This window comes from Onychomys torridus, chromosome 6 (assembly GCF_903995425.1).
Source record: "Onychomys torridus chromosome 6, mOncTor1.1, whole genome shotgun sequence".
NCBI lineage: Eukaryota > Metazoa > Chordata > Mammalia > Rodentia > Cricetidae > Onychomys > Onychomys torridus.
This window is the reverse complement of record NC_050448.1, coordinates 10,979,022-10,997,875: the sequence shown is the minus strand read 5'-3', so window position 1 is coordinate 10,997,875 and position 18,854 is coordinate 10,979,022. Positions and strand designations below refer to the sequence as shown.

The window sequence follows — 18,854 nt, the reverse complement described above, 5'->3', positions numbered from 1 at the left end:
ATTCCATCTCCAAAGCTAGCTTGATAATTTTGGGAATGTGGGCGTAGTTTCTCTTACTATTTCCTGCTGGAGGGGGCCACTGTATCTTATGGGGATACAAAGAAAATTTTAGGATTATAGAGTAGTCCATTAGGGTGAACCTCTGAGCCAGTTGCCTTGAAACCATTCTGGATGGTATCATCGGAGACCTTTCAGGTGGTCTTGGCTGATCAAACCTGATATATCTTAATCTGGAACAAATCCATAGCCTCTGGCTTTCTGTGGAAACAAAAGCAGAGACTCTTTTCCAAAGCAACATATCCTTATATCCAAATTTCGAAGTCAAGGTACCTTTAAAATTTACATATTTGTTTAACTCAACAGTTTTTACGATCAAATCTTTTTCTGCAGTTAAAAATCCCAAAGACAAGACAAACCAGATTCTCTGTGTAATATCCATCTTTGTAAGACTGAAATGTTGCTGTGGCTGCTGGCTCCACCCACCACAGCTTCCCAACAAGGCGGTGGTATAGTTTACCACCAGCTCTGGGTCTGGAGTCATGTGTACCATCAACTATCAGAAGCAGTTCTATCAAAGCAGTGCATAGCCCAGAAACCTTTTTTTTTTTTTTAACTAGCAAAGGCTAAATCCACCATGCAGCAGAGTAAAGTGTCACTTATAGATTCCTCATTCCCGCCACACTGCAGGTCAGACTCACATGCCAGGAACCTGCCATAGTAGCTCAAACCAGCAGGCTGCTGCTAACTTGAGAGAGACAATTAGGAAGCTGTTTTTAGCTCTGTTTTAGAACCTTTTTTCTCAGGTTTTAGGTGGAAACTCTTGCAAACACGTTGGGCACCATTTGTAGTTAGAGTTTTCCTGCCTGGCCCAGTCAGGACAAATCTCTCTTACCCGCCAGTCCCACAGTCACTCAGAACCAACCAAGAAAACACACAGAAACTTACATTGTTTAGAAACTGTATGGCCATGGCAGGCTTCTTGTTATCTACTTCTTCTATCTTAAATTAACCCATTTCTATTAATCTATACTTTGCCACATGGCTTGTGGCTTACCAGTACCTTTACATGTTGTTTTTCATGGCGGCTGCTGGTGGTGTCTCTCCCCAGCCTTCTACTTCCCAGAATTCTCTTCTCTCTTGTCCCACCTATACTTCCTGCCTGGCCGCTGGCCAATCAGAACTTTATTTACATAGAGCGATATCCACAGCAGGAAAGAGAAAGGAGAGAGAGAAGGAAGATGGTTCCTGAGGGACAATACTTGGTTAACCTGTGTCCTCCACATACACATGCATAGAAGTACATAGGAGCCAGCACATACATGTATACCACACACTGTTATCTGCCCACAAAATAAATCTTCCTTTATTTGACCACTAACACCCAGTCCTTTATTGGATCCACATGGAGAAGTGCCTCTACCAGATTCAGCCACACCTTCTGCTTACCTCAGCTGAAACCTCACGCAAATTGGGCTAGGGGTGTTACTTTGTGTGTTTGTTTGTTTTTCTCCTTTTAAATTCATCTAACTTTTTATGTTAGCTGGAATTAAAAAACAAATAATGAGCAAAGGATATTGCAATATCTCTTCTGCTATTGAAGTTCAAAGTAGGCTTGGTTAGATGTTAGAGGCTTCAAGTTTAAGTCTTGACTTTTGGCCTTATTGGTTGTCTAAGTCTGCACAAGGCTTTAGTCTCCAAGCTTCAGTTTTTCCAAGAGAAAATTAGGAACACTGTTACCCACATCACAAGGGTATTTGGGAGCATTAAATGAGATAATCCATGTGTGAAATATCATTATGTAAAAACTCCATAAACTAAAAGTTATAAATGGTAGGCCCATGGCCAAATCTAGCCACAAATGTGTTTGAATTGGCTTCAGAATATACCTTCCATGCTGTTATAAAATAATTTTAATTAGTTGCCAACTCTTGAAGATTGTAGAAATTCATGTAATATATGGATATTGAGCTTTCCTTAAAACTTTGTATTAGATGGCAATATGGGACCATATTTTTTATGGCAAAACCAATTAAATATGAGAATTATCCTCATGATACAGAGGCTCTAATCTCACATTGATGCCACTTCCTATCCCCCCATGATACTCCCCTGGCATGGACAGCAGGCCTTAGGCCCACTTCTCTTCACTCACCGGTGTCTTAACTGCTGTCGGCTCTATGTTTGGTTACTGCCCTCCTCAGCTGAACAGGGAAACACCAGAATATTGAGAACATCTGCAGAAACATCTGCTCCTCGTTCTTCACTATAAATTTCTGAGATATTAAATAAATTACTCCTCATTGTTGTTTACTTTTTCTATTGCTATGAAAGAATATTCTGACAAAAGCGACTTTAAGGAGAAGAGCTTACTTTGCCTCATGGTTCTAGTGTATAGTTCTATCTGAAGGGAAAACTGTGTAGCAGGAGCATCAGAAAACTGATCCCAGTGCTCTGCAGTCAAGATCAAAGAACAATGCATATTACTGCTCAGGTTGCTTGATTTCAGTGCAATCTAGGATCCAAACCAAGAGAACAATGGCACCCCAATCAATTCACCTAATCAAGCTAGCCCCTCACAGGCATGTGCAGAAGCTAGCTAAACTAAATAACTCCCAGGTATGCCTGCAACGTGCCTTCTGTGTGAGTCCAGATCCCTATGAAGTTGACAGTCAACATTAAGCATCCCACATCCTAACCCAAATTACTGCTGACTATTCCACAGGCAAGCTCTAGGTGCCAGTGTACAGGGCACCCAGGACCAGCCCAGTAAATGTTTATGGAGTGAATGTGAACTGAGTGAGCCCATGTCAGTGTTGTACTTATGACCTAACGGACACATCCAGGTGGTTGTTTTCATCTGAAGATTTTTTTTCTGATGGTTTTGCTGTCTTCATGTGGAAACTGTCTCAAAGGAGAGAAAAAAATGTTGGCTCATGACATATTCATTTAATGTAATATTTTAAAATATTTTCCTTTAGGTTGTCCCCAGACAAGATATGGCACCAATTGTGACCTCGAATGTCCGTGTAAAAATGGTGGACTCTGCAATCCTGTGGATGGGAGCTGCTCCTGTGGCCTCGGGTGGACCGGGGATCACTGTGAGAAAGGCAAGCTCATGGCTCATCTTCCCCTCACAATGTGCACTTTAACTCATCACTGTGGGTGCTAAATATGGCCCATAAAGACACTGTTTTCCAATAACATGTTTATAACCAGGATCACGTTTCCAATGAAATTGTGCAAATATTGATCATTATTCATCACCTAGTTTCTAGACTATCACAGGAAAACTCTGAAACATCTTAAGAAATTGAAATAGTATTGATGGTAACAAATTCCCCTGAGACCTCAATTCCACTTTTTACCCTAAAACCCAAAGCCATTGTAGACATCAAATTGGCTGAGCCTAGAGATTTTAAGTAGGGGCCTGAAGAAGACAACATTCATGGAGGACTTCAAACAAATGGTTAGAATACACTAGTCTTTGGGAGTGGAGTGGGTGTGTGTCCCAGGACTCGTGGCTCATGTCTTTAATCTCAACACTATGGAGACTGAAGGGGAGCTGGGATCCATGTATAGCCCTGGCTGCATAGCAAAACCTGAAATATAAAATGGCTATCCCCATTACTGTTCCACATTCTAGGGGTTTTCTTGTTATTCTTATTTATTTGTTCTTCCAAATGAATGTTATAAACTTTTATCTAGGGAAAACGTGTTTTTGTTGTTTCATTGAACTGTTTCCTCAGGAAGAATCACAATCTTAGGTTAACTCATTGTATTCAAGAACAAACAATCCACCTTTTGTTCCATACTTTATTCCTTATCAATAAAGATGCTGGCTTTAGCATTCACATTAAGATATTCAGGTTAAGGAGAAAATAATTAATTTTCTAATGCATGCAGTACCCTACTATATTTTTGTGAATTTATCACAAGGCCTTTCCTCATCTCTGCAGTTTATTATATGAGTTTTATCTTTAATCTGCTAGCATATGTGATGTAATATTAATGAATTTCTAATACTAAGTTGCCTTACATTACAAGGACAAATACTGTGTTACCATGATTAACTATTTCATAAAGTGCTATTGGATTCTATATATTTCTATATTCTATGATTTTGGCATTGACATACAATAGGAAAATGGAGCTGCTTTTATATGCAGACTTTTCCAGTTTTTAAAATTGATGGTCCATACACTCAACAAAAAGTATTTGGAGATTTCCTTCCTCTTTCGGTGTTCTGGAATACTCTTAAGTCTAGACAGTGCCTTGCCTAGTGAAAGTTTTGATTCCTCTGTGAATCTGAATAGCGCTTTCTTCTTCTCCCTTTTACTCTTATTCAAATGTTAAGAACTGTTACTATAATTGTCTTGTCTAGGTTTTCTGCCTCAAATTAGGATGGTTTGGGTAAGTTGTTCTCTATAGCATTTCCCATTTCATTTCATTTTGGAATTTTATTTATATTGTGATTGTAATAATTGCAAATTGGATAGTCATTTTCTTTGTCTTTTAAAAAAGCGTGTGTGTGTGTGTGTGTGTGTGTGTGTGTGTGTGTGTGTGTGTGTTTCTGTGCATCTGTGTGTGTAGGTGTGCTTTGCCTGTGTGTATGTCTATGTACTGGAGGGTAGAAAGGGGAATTGGATTGTTGTTGGTTGTTTTTCTCTTTTGAAGGGCCCACCACCCAGCTCCCAAATAAATCACACACAGAGGCTTCTTCTTAATTATAAATGCCCAGCCTTAGCTTGGCTTGTTTCTTGCCAGCTTTTCTTAACTTTTCTTAACTTAAAATTATCCCATCTGTCTTTGGCCTTGGGGCTTTTATTTTTCTCTATTCCTGTATACTTTTTCTTTCCCTCTGATGCTGCTGCTGGCTGTGTGACTGGGGCCTGTGTGGCTGGGTGCCTGGGTGCCTGGGTGCCTGGGTGGTTGTGTGGCTGGGAGGCTGGGTGGCTATGTGGCTGTGTGGCTGTGTGGCTGGCCCCTGAAGTTCTCCTCTGTTCTCTTCTATCCTTTGATCTTTTTCTCTCAGATTTCTCCTCTACTAATTCTCTTTGCCTGCCAGCCTCACCTATTCCTTCTCTTCCTTCACCATTGGCTGTTCAGCTCCTTATTAGACCATCAGGTATTTTAGACAGGCACAGTAACACAGCTTCCCAGAGTTAAACAAAAGCAACATAAACAAAAGTAACACACCTTAAAATAACATTCTCCAGCACTGGGTCTCCTATAGCAGGAGTGGTAGATGGTTATCCACTGCCATGTGGGCACTGGGATCTGAATCTAAGTCCTCAGCAAGAGCAGCCAGTGTTGTTAACCACTGAGCAAACTCTTTTCTTTACCTTTTAAACAATGTTATGTGTTTGTTCTTTGCTCATTTCTGTATTGTTGGACTGGAACCCAGCCCCATATGCATGCTAGGTACACCCTCTACCACAATGGTCCTCAACCCTCCTAATGCTGTGACCCTTTAGTACAATTCCTCATGTTGCAGTAACCCCAACCATAAAATTATTTTGTTGCTACTTCATAACTGTAATTTTGCTACTGTTATCAATTGTAATGTATATATCTGATATGTAGTATATCTGAGATTGGGGGGGGTCATGACTCAGGAATTGAAGACTACTGCTTATCACATCCCTAGCCTGTGAGTTCTCCATTTTAATTGAGTTAGTTAGTGGTTTATGTGTACTCATTTCTTCATTAATGACAGTTTTTTTCCATCTTTGAACTTATTAGTTTTTAATTGTCTTTCAACAAATCCTAATATTTTGGTGTTTTCTTCCTCAGTGTGTTCTTCTGGTAATTATGGCCCAGACTGCAAATTCAAGTGCTCATGTCAGAATGGTGGGATTTGCAGCAGGCTTTCTGGAGGCTGTGAGTGCCCCAGCGGGTACTATGGACAAAGCTGTGAACATGGTAAACAATGTGTGCTATATGGGGAGGTTCTAAACATCAAAACAATTTTAAATCATAGAGAGAGTATATTCATATTATATCAAATTACACAACTTTTAGTGAATATTACTGCAAGTGGAGCAAGTTTCACAGCTTAAATTGAAATTTTAGATTTTAACAATTACCATAATGAAAAAAATTTAAACTTTAAAATTCTTAGGCTTTTCTATCTATGGCTGGCTCAACAATCCTATCATTACTTGGAGATACACTCAGCAGACAGACACCCCATGAAACCAGCTGTGTGTCTGTCCCAGGGGCCTTTGGACACCAATGAATGAGCTTACTGCTGATATTGCCTGTTAGCCATGACTTGCTTCTGAAAGACCTGCCTTCACTTTGTCTTTCAAAATAGTTTCTAATACTGTTGCTATATTTGCACTCAACATTTTAACCTAAAATTGAAAAACAAGAAGCTTAGACAATGACTTGGCCCCCGAGAATCCTGATTTGACAGTATTACTCAGAGGGAACACATGAGAGTGTGGACTCTAGAATGTGTCCTAGACAGCCTACCTCTGCTGGCTTTACCATCTGCATAGTGGGTTAATACAAGGTTGTCATGGGGACTAAATAGGAAATCATGTTTAAGCACTGAGCATAGAGGTGAATGGCAAGAGCTTGGTGGATGTCAGTTACTTAGAATGCAAAGGATTTTCCAAAGTGTCTGAAATGCTATTAACCATGTTCCTATTCTTTCAACCTCAGGAATAGGATTGGGCATCACCAAGCATTTGGGGATTCAAACTCTTGTGACTAATCTGGTGTTTTAGGGCTAAGAATGCAAAATCAGACATTTTGTGGTTTTTGTTCATTTGTTTCCTTTGTTTTTTTTCTGAAATTGCAGTAAGAGTTGAAGGAGAGAAAAAGTATTTATTCAGAACCCATCACATTTATACTATAGGCTTAGCAAAGAATGTTTTAGATTAAGGAAATATCATCAAGATGAGATAACTGAGAAGTGCAGGTATATTACTGTTTATTAGGAACAAGGGGTTGGCATCGGTATACCCATGGGGTGGTAGAGTGAAAATCCAGGCCCTTTCCCATTGTTGCTACAGATCCTCAAGTCCCATTGTCCCATCGCTGTGATGTGCTTCCTCTAACAAGGCATCACCTCCAACAGGTCTTGTTTTCCCCTGAACAGCATCACCAGCTGGGGAGCAAGTGTTCAGACACAGAGCTTATGGGGGAACAGTTCACAGTCAAATCACAGACTAGTATGTAAAGCATAACTGACCTGGGATGAGAATGGAAATGCACAAATAAAAGAATGCATCAGGATAACAATTCACTGTGATGGTGACTGAAATATTAAAGAGAAAGAAAGGATGTATCTAAATTTTCAAATTAAGCAACTTAGAAACATGAGATTATTTAGTAAAATGGAAAAGCAAGCATTGCAACCATTATCCCTCAGTTTTATATGTAACTAAAGAAAGGAAGGCACAGGAATCTTCTGTGTATTCTCTATCTAACATTCATAAGATCAAAAGGAAAAACTGTACATTTCCTTTTACTCAATAGTTACAATGAGGTCAGTAAAGGGAATGTTTATGTTTCATTTATGTTATTTAATTCCTTTTGTGTTTCCTGGTTTTCCTCTGCATCATCTACACTAAGAATATTCACTGTTACATTCCTAAAAAGGAGGTGGGAGAGAGGGATGGGGTGATTAGGGAAATAATTGTCAGGTGAGTAGATTTTGTAAAACAGATGAGAGAAAACTCAAGGAAGGAAATGGAAATGTTTTTATTCACAGTCAAGTGTAGCTCCTGCTACTCCATGATGAGTGTCTTCATGAGAAGATAAGTTTATCCTGCATGGAAATGCACTGGGCTGGTGTTCACAGTCCCAAGAGATATAAAACAAGTGCCTAGACACACAAAAAATACCAGTCTCTTCCAAACCTGCAGCTAAGACAGAGTGTCCTGGGCTTACTGCAATGACTCTGCTCCCTACTAAGAGGATAGCCAAAGAACATTTTCAAACATTAAATCCCACTGACTGTAAAACCTAACGTACTCATAAAATGCCACCCTATTGTTTATACAATATATTTTCTGTCTTCCTCATCCTCTTTGTCCTTCTTTCTCATCCTCTCCTATTTCCTTAGAGTTCAGCCCCTGGGAGTTCACTCCCAGGACTTCAAATACAAATACAAATAAAAAACTTTTCACACACACTATTTTATTTGTTTATGGAATTTAATTAAATATTAGCATCGCTAGATTTAGACTGAATCAGACGTTTAGGTTTAGGTTTTAGATGTTTTCATTTCATTTCTGTTTGTGTGATAAAGTAATTGAGGAAAAAGAGCTGGTCTTGATTTATAGTCCCACAGGGATACCATCTGTCCTAACAGGGCAGATTTGAGATTAGGCAATCAAGGGACAGGAGACTGGCTGGTCACATTGTATCTATACTCAGGAAGCAAAGAATGAACAGAGGGAATGGGGCTATGCTGCTTCCAGGCCTGATCCCAGCGTTCCTCCAGTAGATCCACCTAAATGTTCCACAAATATTCCAAACAGTATGAGCAGCTTGACACCAAGAGTTCAAATATGTGTGCTTATGGGGACATATCACCTCTAAAGAACAATAGGAGGGTTGCAGTGCCATCATTGGTCAACTACAGTACATCAAAGCAAAATAACATTATGAAGATGTTTCAGATCTTCTCATGGGCTTTACTAGTTTTAGAAAATAACATAAACCAGATTTCTTATGATTAATTTCTTATATGATTCCCTGTGAATCTAATTCTTCCCTTTTGTATCATTTTTAGGCTTGATAAAAACATGAACAATAATATTTCATTTTGTTTTTAAGTTAAAGATAGCATTTTGACATTCTTATCTTCTAGAATGTCCTCCCGGATTTCATGGCTTTAATTGTGTTCACACCTGTGACTGCCAAAATGGAGCCAGTTGTGATGTAGCAAAAGGACAGTGTGTTTGCCCAGCAGGTTTCCATGGCAACCATTGTGAACAAGGTATGGCAAGGGTGTTTTAAAGTACATATCTGTGAGAATACTTTGTGAGCCTGAGGTCTTCTAATCTATTCATGAACATGAAAATCTAAATGAAATTTGGTCACTTACTCTTTCAATTTATACATTACACCATAAGGGGCCAGTATAACCAGATTCCTCTGCTATTCTTACTAGTTGGTCAACAAATTGTTCTCTCATGTAATATCTCAAAATGAAAGCTCTAAGTCAGTATAGGCAAGGGTTATACCTCTGAATAAGATTAAATATTTCATGAAATGCCTAGTGTAAGAATGTGACAGACATGTCTGGCTTTGGGGTGTTGAGACAAATCAGGAGTTTTGTAAATACTTAAAGACAAGAATTGGGCATTTATCACAAGAGTAACCACAGCTATGAATATGTATGAAATGTGAAAGAAACAGGGATAACCAGCTTGAAATAAAATATTACAAAATCTTAAAAGATTGTGTCAATTAAAATGTTGCCAAAAACTTGAGAACATCACTGTGGTCACATCAGGAATGGATTTTTGTATAGAGTTATAATGATGATGATGATGATGATGATAATGATGATGATGATAAAGATGTTAATGTTATAGGGATCATGGTAACTTAATTCTATATGGTGAATCAAAATTTCTGCCTATGAATTTTTCAAGTAGTCTATCTAATTTTAAAACATCACCACAGTTTTACATATTTTATTTTTGTTCATTTATTATTTAGTAGTTCGATAAGACAGAAACTATTATCTGCCCTTTTCTGTGTTAAATTCTAGAAAAACAGTGGAAATCATGAGACATACACTATTCTAGAGAGATGAACAATAAATTTCACATTAATAGAAATAATAAGAGTTGTATACATGGTCTGGCTGCTTAGGATTTTTCAGAAAAGCTTACTTATGTTCTAGAACATTATAAACCAGTGTCAAGTAACTAAGTTTAGAGAACTAGCTGTGAAATCAGTCAGATGGTGGATCTTACTGCTGAGAATTCCCCAGATGTCCTCTGCTGAACAGAAAAACCCACTTTATCACCTTTACCATCTGCACTTGAATCTTAAGGATATCTGTTGATATGAATTTGCATATTCCCTCAGAAGTACAGCCACAAAAATATTGATCTTTACCAAACCTGAAGGTAAAACAGAGTGTTGTTCTGGACTTCCTAAGATAACTCTATTTTCTACTTAGAAGGGTATTCAAAGAAATTTTGCAACTTTGATAATTCAAGGCTTAATATCTCAGAATGCCTCTATCTTCTGTAGAATGTCCACCTGGAATGTTTGGGGACAATTGTCATCAACCTTGTGACTGTGAAGGAGAAAGTTCTTGCCATCCAATCACAGGAAAATGTCTTTGCCCACCAGGGAGGACAGGAGCCAAATGTGAAACAGGTATGACCAAAGAGTAAAAATCTGGAGTGATACAGTGATCCACAGATACCTCAGTGCTGGAAATGACACCCTATAAAAGGGCATTGTCTAGCAATGCTTCTTCAGTTTGAGGAATCAGTTTGTAGATGTTACATCACAGGTACTCCATCCTAACACCTGAGTTAACAGAATTCCTCAGAAATACAATGAACAGAAGGTGACTCCAAAAACCCATTAGAATAAAAATAAACTATCATCATCTAGGTAGTATTCTCAAGATAACCCAGAATGTCTTTGGGAACTGATATTTATACTTTGTTTTCCTTCCCACCCACAGAAAGAATGTAAAGTTATGATAGTTTAGCAACTGTCCAATGAAGAGGGGAGAGTGGACGGAGGTGATTGACAACAAATCACTTGCAGTGTAACCTGATGAATGCTTGCTAGATCAGATCAAAAGGTTTTATATAATTCACCTCAGACCCAAGACACTGAACCAGCTCAGATAAGACCCCACATTGAATGTTTAATCTCAGGATTTACTTTGCTTATCTTCAAAAGAACAGGGTTAAGGTTACTTATTGTTAAGATCCATTCCTACACTAGTAAGCCATGAGCTTGTGCCCTCTAATGGTGAGAGAGCCATGCCTGTCTTCCAGGCTTCAAAATATTTCTAGTCACCCAGCATCACTTCACATCCCAGCTCTCTTCTGAGCAATAGCAGCTGCTTTCCTGGAACAAGGCAGCATTCTAAAGGGCTTGCATTCATTTAATGCAGTCCACAAACCCAAGAAGTTGTCCATGTTCCTATTTCTGTTTGTTAAAGTGTGGATACTGAGGATCTAAGTTAGTAGTCAATACAATATACGAATGTGCTTAGAATAGAATAGTAGATACACCAATAAGTGTTTGCTGAAAGAATTCTTGCTTCTTTAGAGACATGGTGGACAGAAGTTGCTGCACCTTGTCATATCTGAAATTATTCTGTCAGAATAAATACCTATGACACATATGTCATCCACGGAATGCACTAAAAGAGGCACACCTATAGCATTTGTGGTCCCACCTGCATATTGAGAAAAACCACTAATGTTTATTGAGTGGCTATTATGTGCTATGCATAAATTCCCTTGCTTCCATCAGCCTTCTCATATTATAGAGCAGGAAGAAGAAATCCATAAAAAGTAATAAAGTTCAGTTATTTGCCTATATTATACAACAAGTAAATAGCAGATTTGAGATTCTGAGTAGACAGTCCAGGTTCAGAGACAGAGTTTTAGTGTTCCATGCCAGCACCTCCCTTTTGTGTTGTTTTTATATTGCACCTCTCTTGATGGAAAGATTTGAGGAATTGATGTTGCTTGTCTGTCTGCGTATGAGATCCAAGAGTCATAAACATCATGCCACTGCTTATTTTAACTTAAGATCCACCTGTTCCAAGTCGCAGGATATATTTTACATCCTCAGTGTCCATTGATAGTCACTGGCTGCCATATTGGATAATGTTATATAGAAAATGTCCAACATCGAAGAAGATTCTAACATATGAAACTTGCAATGGTTACCTAATGCCCAAAAAATGGCTCAGTGAGTAGAAGCATTTGTACCACTAGCTCGACAGTCTAAGACCTATGCCTGGATGCAGGTAAAAAGATAGATACCAAGTGTGCATCTGTAATCCCAACACTCTTATGGGAAATGGGAGACAGAGACAGGAGAACCAGTCCAAAGGTCATGTGCCAGCTCACTTGACCTACACAATGGCACAAAGAGACACCCTGCTTCAGAAACAAGTGGAAAGGCCGGCACTAATTCTTCAAACTTGTCCTATGACCATCACACATGCTGTGGAACACACAAGTACTCACACTAACATATATGTGTGCAGCAGATGAGAACAATATCAGGGCAAGCAAGATGGCTTAGTGGGTACAGGCACTTGCTGTTAATCCTAACAGTCTGGACTTGATTCCAACTCCTACATAGTGTGGAAGGTGAGAACTGACTCTGGTAAGCTATTCTCTGACCTTAAGCCATTCCCCAAACACACACATACACCCACAAACATGGGGGTGGGGAGAATAAATAAATTAAAAATGTGATTTAAAAATCAGAAGTATAAAATAATACTAGGTACTAAACATGGAAATTTATGGTGATTAGGATTCAGGGTAAGGACTCACATTGCTTTGTGTGTCCCAAGTGCTGTATTACAGTCTCTTGCTATGTGTGAGGAAATTACTAAATGGCATGGTTCAGTTCTGGTACTCTATCTGTTCTCCATGGAACCTTGAGAGTCCCTCTTGTCAGGGACTCTCGAGGCACCAGGCCTGTATAGATGTACTACAAGGTTTTTTATTTGCCTTTTTATTTTCAATTAGTTACAGTTCATCTGCAATATTAACTGTGAGCAGCTGTGTCTAGGCCGGCTCCGTAAAGATAAAAGGCCTCATTTTAGCTTAACTCTGGTAAAGGACCTATTAAACAGCCATAATATTAATTCATAAAGGAATGTAACAACTTTTTATTGGATCATTCACCCCTCCCCTTGGTAAATTAACATTTGCAGACATTCAAACAGATGTCTTAAATACACATGGTTATTAACATGAAAATGTGGTATTTTTATAAATTAAAATCAGATTCTCCACTGCTCAGGAGAGATCCTGACTAATAACTCTTTTGAACAAAAAAATGTGGTCTTACCACCAAACTGCATAATCTTGCAAGACTCTGGGCAGAGCTAGTGTGTTGGGCTCATTTTGAAATGATGTGTTTTTTTTTTTTTTCTTTAGCTTTCCAAAGAGCCTAAAATTTAGAGAACAGATCTATCTTTATTTTTATTGAATTTATTTGTTGTTTGTGTTTGCATGCATGAGCATGTGTAGTGATATGGTAGGTATGCACATTGAGATCAAAGGACAACTTGCAGGAGTCCTGGGGTTCAAACTGAGGCAATCCCACTTGGTAACAGAAGCCTTTAAGACCTGAGCCATCTCACTGGCCTCTATGCATTTGTGAGCATCATTCACATTGCTGGCCCAGTGTCTTCCTGAACGGACACTTGGCTGTTCTGTTTAATGCTGAGTCATCATGAAAATAGTTAACTGAAGCTTTAGTTTATATTTCTGCTTCATATTTAAAATATAATTGAGCAAGACAAGAAAGCTACAGTGCATTTTAATCTGCCTACATAATGCAAGTCAAAACCAAAATCAACAGTGGTAAAAATGCCCAGGGAGAACTTCTGCAGGGCCTGGAGATGGCTCAGGTGGTGAGTAAATGCACTTGCTGCACGAGCCTCAGGACCTGAGTTCGATCCCCAGAACCCACTCATAGTGGAAGTATAACCAGAAAGTGGCCATCTGACCTTCACAGGCTGCCTGTGGTATGTGAGCAACCGCATTTACACATACACCCCCCCACACACACACAGAGTAAAATAAAAAATAATATGAGGTCTCCATCTTTAATCTATCATAGGGGATAGTGGAACAATAAATACATATTAAAGAAAAATGTCCCCAAGGACTCTAGTACCTCATTCCCTCTAAGACCACACCTTTGTGTTTATGTTGATATTTCCAAGTTTTTTAACTTCTGGCCTTCAATGTTTAATGTTTTTCTTCTCACATAGTTATGCAAAGGAGGAAGGACCCTTAGATAAGCATTCAGAAAGGCAGCTCTGTGGCTTTGCAGGAGTATGACAGAAGCTGTCACTCACTACACCAAACCCATTAACTTCTCCCCGGAGTGGGAGGGCTCCCCTCACTGTCCTGCCCACCTTAGAGATATTTGCTGAAAGCAAATGAGGTAATGTGTTAACAACCCCCTTAAAAATTATTTCTTTTATATTTTGAGATTATAATGTAATTACATCATTTCCCCCCTCACCTCCCTCCCTCCAATCCTTCCCATATATCATGCTTTGCTCTCTTTCAAATTCGCACTTTTTACTCTGTAGACTGCGTGAGGAGTGCTGGGGAGGGGGCTGTTACAATAACAAAATTAGGTTCTGTAGCCCTTGAATACTTAGAAGTGGCGTTCTGTTCTAGGGAGTATGAATCCACTTCCTTCTGTGGGGTTGGCAGCGCTTTCTTCTTGACCTCAGTCCTGCAGAAAATGCATGTGTTCATTCTCTGCTAATTCTCTCCTGGACAAGAGACTGAGTGACCACAGATCGCCCTGCTGCTTTAAATCCTCTCTTTAAATAGCTCTAGTGACACCCCATCCCCCACCCCCGCAACCTTAACTGCCCTACTCTTGGTGGGCACGATGCAATCCAACTTACAGAATCTGAGTCCTTTTAGCACCAACACAGCTGCAAACACATTGGAGAGCTACGGCCCTTTTGACATATTTTAAGAGACAAGTGTCGGATATAAAGCCATTTCACTTTCAACAACACAAGCACACAAAATCATGTTTTTAACCTAAAGAAAAACCTCCACATTGTGCATTCGGAGTGAGCGTTGACTTTTTCTGACCCCAGGCAGCTAATCCATTTCTGTGTCCTGCACAGTGCGACTGCTGTAAATGTTATGAAGTAATCAGTTTCTGAGAAGGCACTTTAGAAATAGAAGTTGCTATCCTCACTTTCCCTCTTTCCAATTTTCTCAATAACTTTCTCCTTGCACCCAACCCTCCAGTTTTCCACCAAGGGACTTTCTTGTTCTTATTACATAACATGCTAGCATCGGGGAAAGATACCACAGAAGAAAACAGAATTTTTCTCCTAGACTCTCATTATCTCATTCAGTTCCAAGAAGTAATAGTGTATTTGAAAGCATATTTGAGTTGTTATGGTTTTTCCTTCCTCCCCCACAGAATGTAAGGCAGGCCACTATGGACCAGACTGCCTGCTGCTCTGTGAATGCTCCCAGGGAGCGCTCTGCAACCCTGTGAATGGCAGCTGTGCTTGCCCCAGGAGGAGAATGGGCCCAACCTGTAAGGAGACCGCCTTGGATGCTGCACAGCCAGAGACCCACAGTTCTTCTGAAGGTGAAGAGAATCTCTTTTGCAGCTCCTCTTAACCCTGGCAGGGAAACACACAGTCACTGGTCTCCCTCCCGATCTGGAGCATCACGAAGTGAAAAAGTGGTGCCTTAAGGTTACCAACCCCATACCCAACTCTCCATCTCCTGCCCAACTCTCCATCTCCTGCCCAACTCTCCATCTCCTGCCCAACTCTCCATCTCCTGCTCAACTCTCCATCTCCTGCCCAATTCTCCATCTCCTGCCCAATTCTCCTTCTCCTGCCCAATCTTTCAATTTTTTTTCCTTGAAGGACACACTCCAAAAAACGTGTTTGTTCAGGATCCGAACCACAGTAACATTTGAACTAATAAAAGACACTTTTTAGAAAATGTGTGCAGGAAATATTTGAATTTGGAAGGGATAAATGCTTTGTAGTGCAGCTTGGGCTGCACTGGAATATTCACACCTATTCACTGAAAACCCCAGTGCCCTTAAGTAGCTGGATCCTCTTTAGAAATGGCTAGAATTTCATCCATTTACCCTCAGAAACTACTTCCTGGTAACTGCTGCAGACTTCAAATACACTGCATTTTGGACATGGCTTTTACTGTGGGGGATTATTAAGACTTTAGGTGGGGTGGGGGTGGGGATCAGAATAAAAACAAGACATGCATGTGAATACTGAGTCATGAAAATGTTTAGTGATGTTTTCTGTCTCCAGTCAGCACTCGGGAAAAACGAGGACAGAGCTGAGAGAGGTCAAGACCTGGCTGACTGTGGATGCCCCATTCCCGTAATTCAGGAACAGATTGAAATAGCCTTACAATCCAAATTACTCATCATTTCCAACAGCTCCTAGTCATTTGTATTTTGTTTTGGTTCTCAAGGAGTTTACATATGCATTTTTACTTTCAGAATCCTGGCTAATTCACATTAGTAAATAGTAACTTTGTTGAGTGAAAATACTGTTCACTTTGTCCAAGAATTTTCAGAATAAAAACAAAGACTATTGAAATTAGATGACTAGACTTTATTTGTGTAAAATGACTAGAGTGGCTTTTAAAAATCAAAACTGATTTTGGATAAAATTGCTGGAAAATTTTATGAAAAGTACTTGCTGTTGTGAGTTCAGTGGAGTCATTAGTTTGTATGTAGCCTTGACCTCAGCACTCTTGTCTTTCCTGTCGTTCTGGGAAGGACAGCCAGGGCCTTTTCCATGTACTTTGCGGCTGAACCACTGCTTTCCCCCTTCCTCAGCACACTGAACACGTGTAGGACATATCTGCTGAAGGAAGGTGTGGCAAACTGAATGTTCCTGGATGATATAGAGGATTTAATGAGCTCTGACTCTTAAGACATTCTCTATAAATTTAATTTGACTCTAAAAAGGACACATTCAACTTATTTTCTGTTTTCTCCATACTAGCAACCAAAGTTCTACTTAGATAGGCAGTCAATGCTATAAGTAATGATTCAAATTAATTGAAAACCACGCTCTATTTTGAATGCTTGTCTATTTTCTTATCAATTGTTTTCAAGTCTCTCAAAAATGTAACCCTCTAATCCACAGAGCAATCAACATAAAAGGCAGCAGGAGGGCTTGGAGGATGATGACTGAGCATCAGCATCAGGACCAGAGTGTGGGTGCTCAAAACCCACTTAAATATGGCTCTGTAGTGCAATGGATAGCACATTGGACTTAAATATCAGATGAGCATGGTGGCTACACATAATTCCAGCACAAGGTGGAGATGAGAGTCCTTGGAAAAAACTGGCTAGCTAGCCAAGACTTATCAGTGAGCTTTGGGTTCAACTGAGAGACTCTGCCTCAAAGAATAAGATGGAGAGTAATCAAGGAAAATTTCCGGTGTTAACCCAGGCCTCCCACATGCACACAAACGAGTTCTTGTGCTCTTGTGGACTCTCACACATTGGTACACACATTCACTCACATATACACCCCACCATACACACACACAAGCAATGGTTTTGTTTTGTTTTTCACATTAGCAGTGTGCAGTCCTGGGTTAATATACCTCTCCCACTCTGGACTCTTCTCATTTCACCATTTCTTAAAAGACAGTGACTATAAAAGGGGGAAGGAGAGCACAGAATTATATTTCTTGTCCTTACTTGAAATTTTTCTCTCCATTGAGAGAGAAGATAGACCCTGAATTTGATAAGGAAAAACAATGAAATTTCTTTCTGCCCATATTTGCCATTGATACGTAGTGCCCATGTCTTTGCAAATGAGAAGCTGTTAGTAAAATGTTCAGCACATTCTGGGAAAATGTCGTCAGGTGCTTCACACATTATCTCTTTCCACCTCAAAAGCCATAATAAATAAATATAAAAGATTCTGAGAGAAATGGAACTCATAGCATGAATTTGCATATCTCCTTGTTGTTATTTTGAGATAGCGTCTCACTCTGCAGCTCTAGCTTTCCTGGAACTCACTATGTAGACCAGGCTGGCTTCTGCCTCTTGAGTGCTGGGACTAAAGCAAGTGCCACCACATCTGGAGTGTATGACTCTTGAGACAAATGGAGTTTCACTTTCCTTCTTGCATAAGCAAGAACTTATGCAAATAACCACAGCTCCACTTCTTTGTAAAAATTTACAAGTTAACTCTTTCACATTAAAAATGAAACCAGAAAAAAAAAAAGTTTGAAATCAAAATGTTTCCAGCGCACTTTGGTCACCTTGAAAAAAAAAAGCCTTCTTTTTTTGGGGGGGGGGGGGGTTTCCAGACAGGGTTTCTCTGTGTTGTTTTGGTGCCTGTCCTGGACCTCACTCTGTAGACCAAGCTGGCCTTGAACTCACAGAGATCCTCCTGGCTTTCCCTCCTGAGTGCTGGCATTAAAGGCATGTGCCACCACCACCTGGCCCTTCTTTGTGTTTTTATTAGTCAGCTTTATGGCAATACTATGCAAATACTATAAATATATAACAAATAATTTAACTAATACTAAGGCTATCAAATTAAGAAGAAAAAAAGTTTAACCTGTTTGTTCAGTTTTTACTGTTGCAACTCACTGAACCTGCTGCTTTTAGGTCTCTAATGGAGGGCTACATATTATTGAGGAGTACATGCCATTGTAAATTTGTGCATGAAATCTGCTTATTTGTGGCCAGGATGGGAAAGTTAGGGAATGAAAGCCTTGAGGTGCCTCCACCTTCTTCAGCTGGGTTACACCAGTGACTTGACTATTTATAGGTCCTGCATCCTAAACCTTTATCACCTCCACATAGCACCATCATGGTATCAATATCTTACCTCAGTCAGCTCTGGTGACGACATGGGATGATACTCTACAAATGAGTAGACAGTAGTTCACATCATCTCTCCTAAAAACCACATGTCTTCTGTTGGAAAATACCATTAATAATAAATTAACAATTAACAAACAAATTGAACATTTTTTTCTTCTTAAGTTGGTAGTCTTAGTATTTGCTATAGTAATCAAAAGCTGAATAATAAAAACTCAAAGAAAATTTTTATTCAAAGTGACCAAAAGGGTACTAGAAACATTTTGTTTTCA

General features: G+C 39.5%; 1 protein-coding gene across 6 annotated transcripts in view; it reads left to right on the top strand.

Annotated features, from left to right (window-relative positions):
• LOC118585330 (EGF-like and EMI domain-containing protein 1) overlaps positions 1–17,751 on the top strand; it is a 739,880-nt gene extending 722,129 nt beyond the window's left edge. For 5 of the 6 annotated variants that reach the window (XM_036189745.1, XM_036189742.1, XM_036189746.1 and 2 more), the window contains 6 exons: positions 2,979–3,107; positions 5,794–5,922; positions 8,828–8,956; positions 10,228–10,356; positions 15,163–15,336; positions 16,034–17,751. In XM_036189745.1, the coding sequence (XP_036045638.1) occupies positions 2,979–3,107; positions 5,794–5,922; positions 8,828–8,956; positions 10,228–10,356; positions 15,163–15,336; positions 16,034–16,065 (722 nt within the window). In that variant the 3' untranslated portion in view covers positions 16,066–17,751. Of the gene's footprint in view, positions 1–2,978; positions 3,108–4,381; positions 4,411–5,793; positions 5,923–8,827; positions 8,957–10,227; positions 10,357–15,162; positions 15,337–16,033 lie in introns of those variants that run through there. The other variant, XM_036189747.1, reaches the window with a different exon arrangement.
• The last annotated feature ends 1,103 nt before the right edge of the window (positions 17,752–18,854 follow it).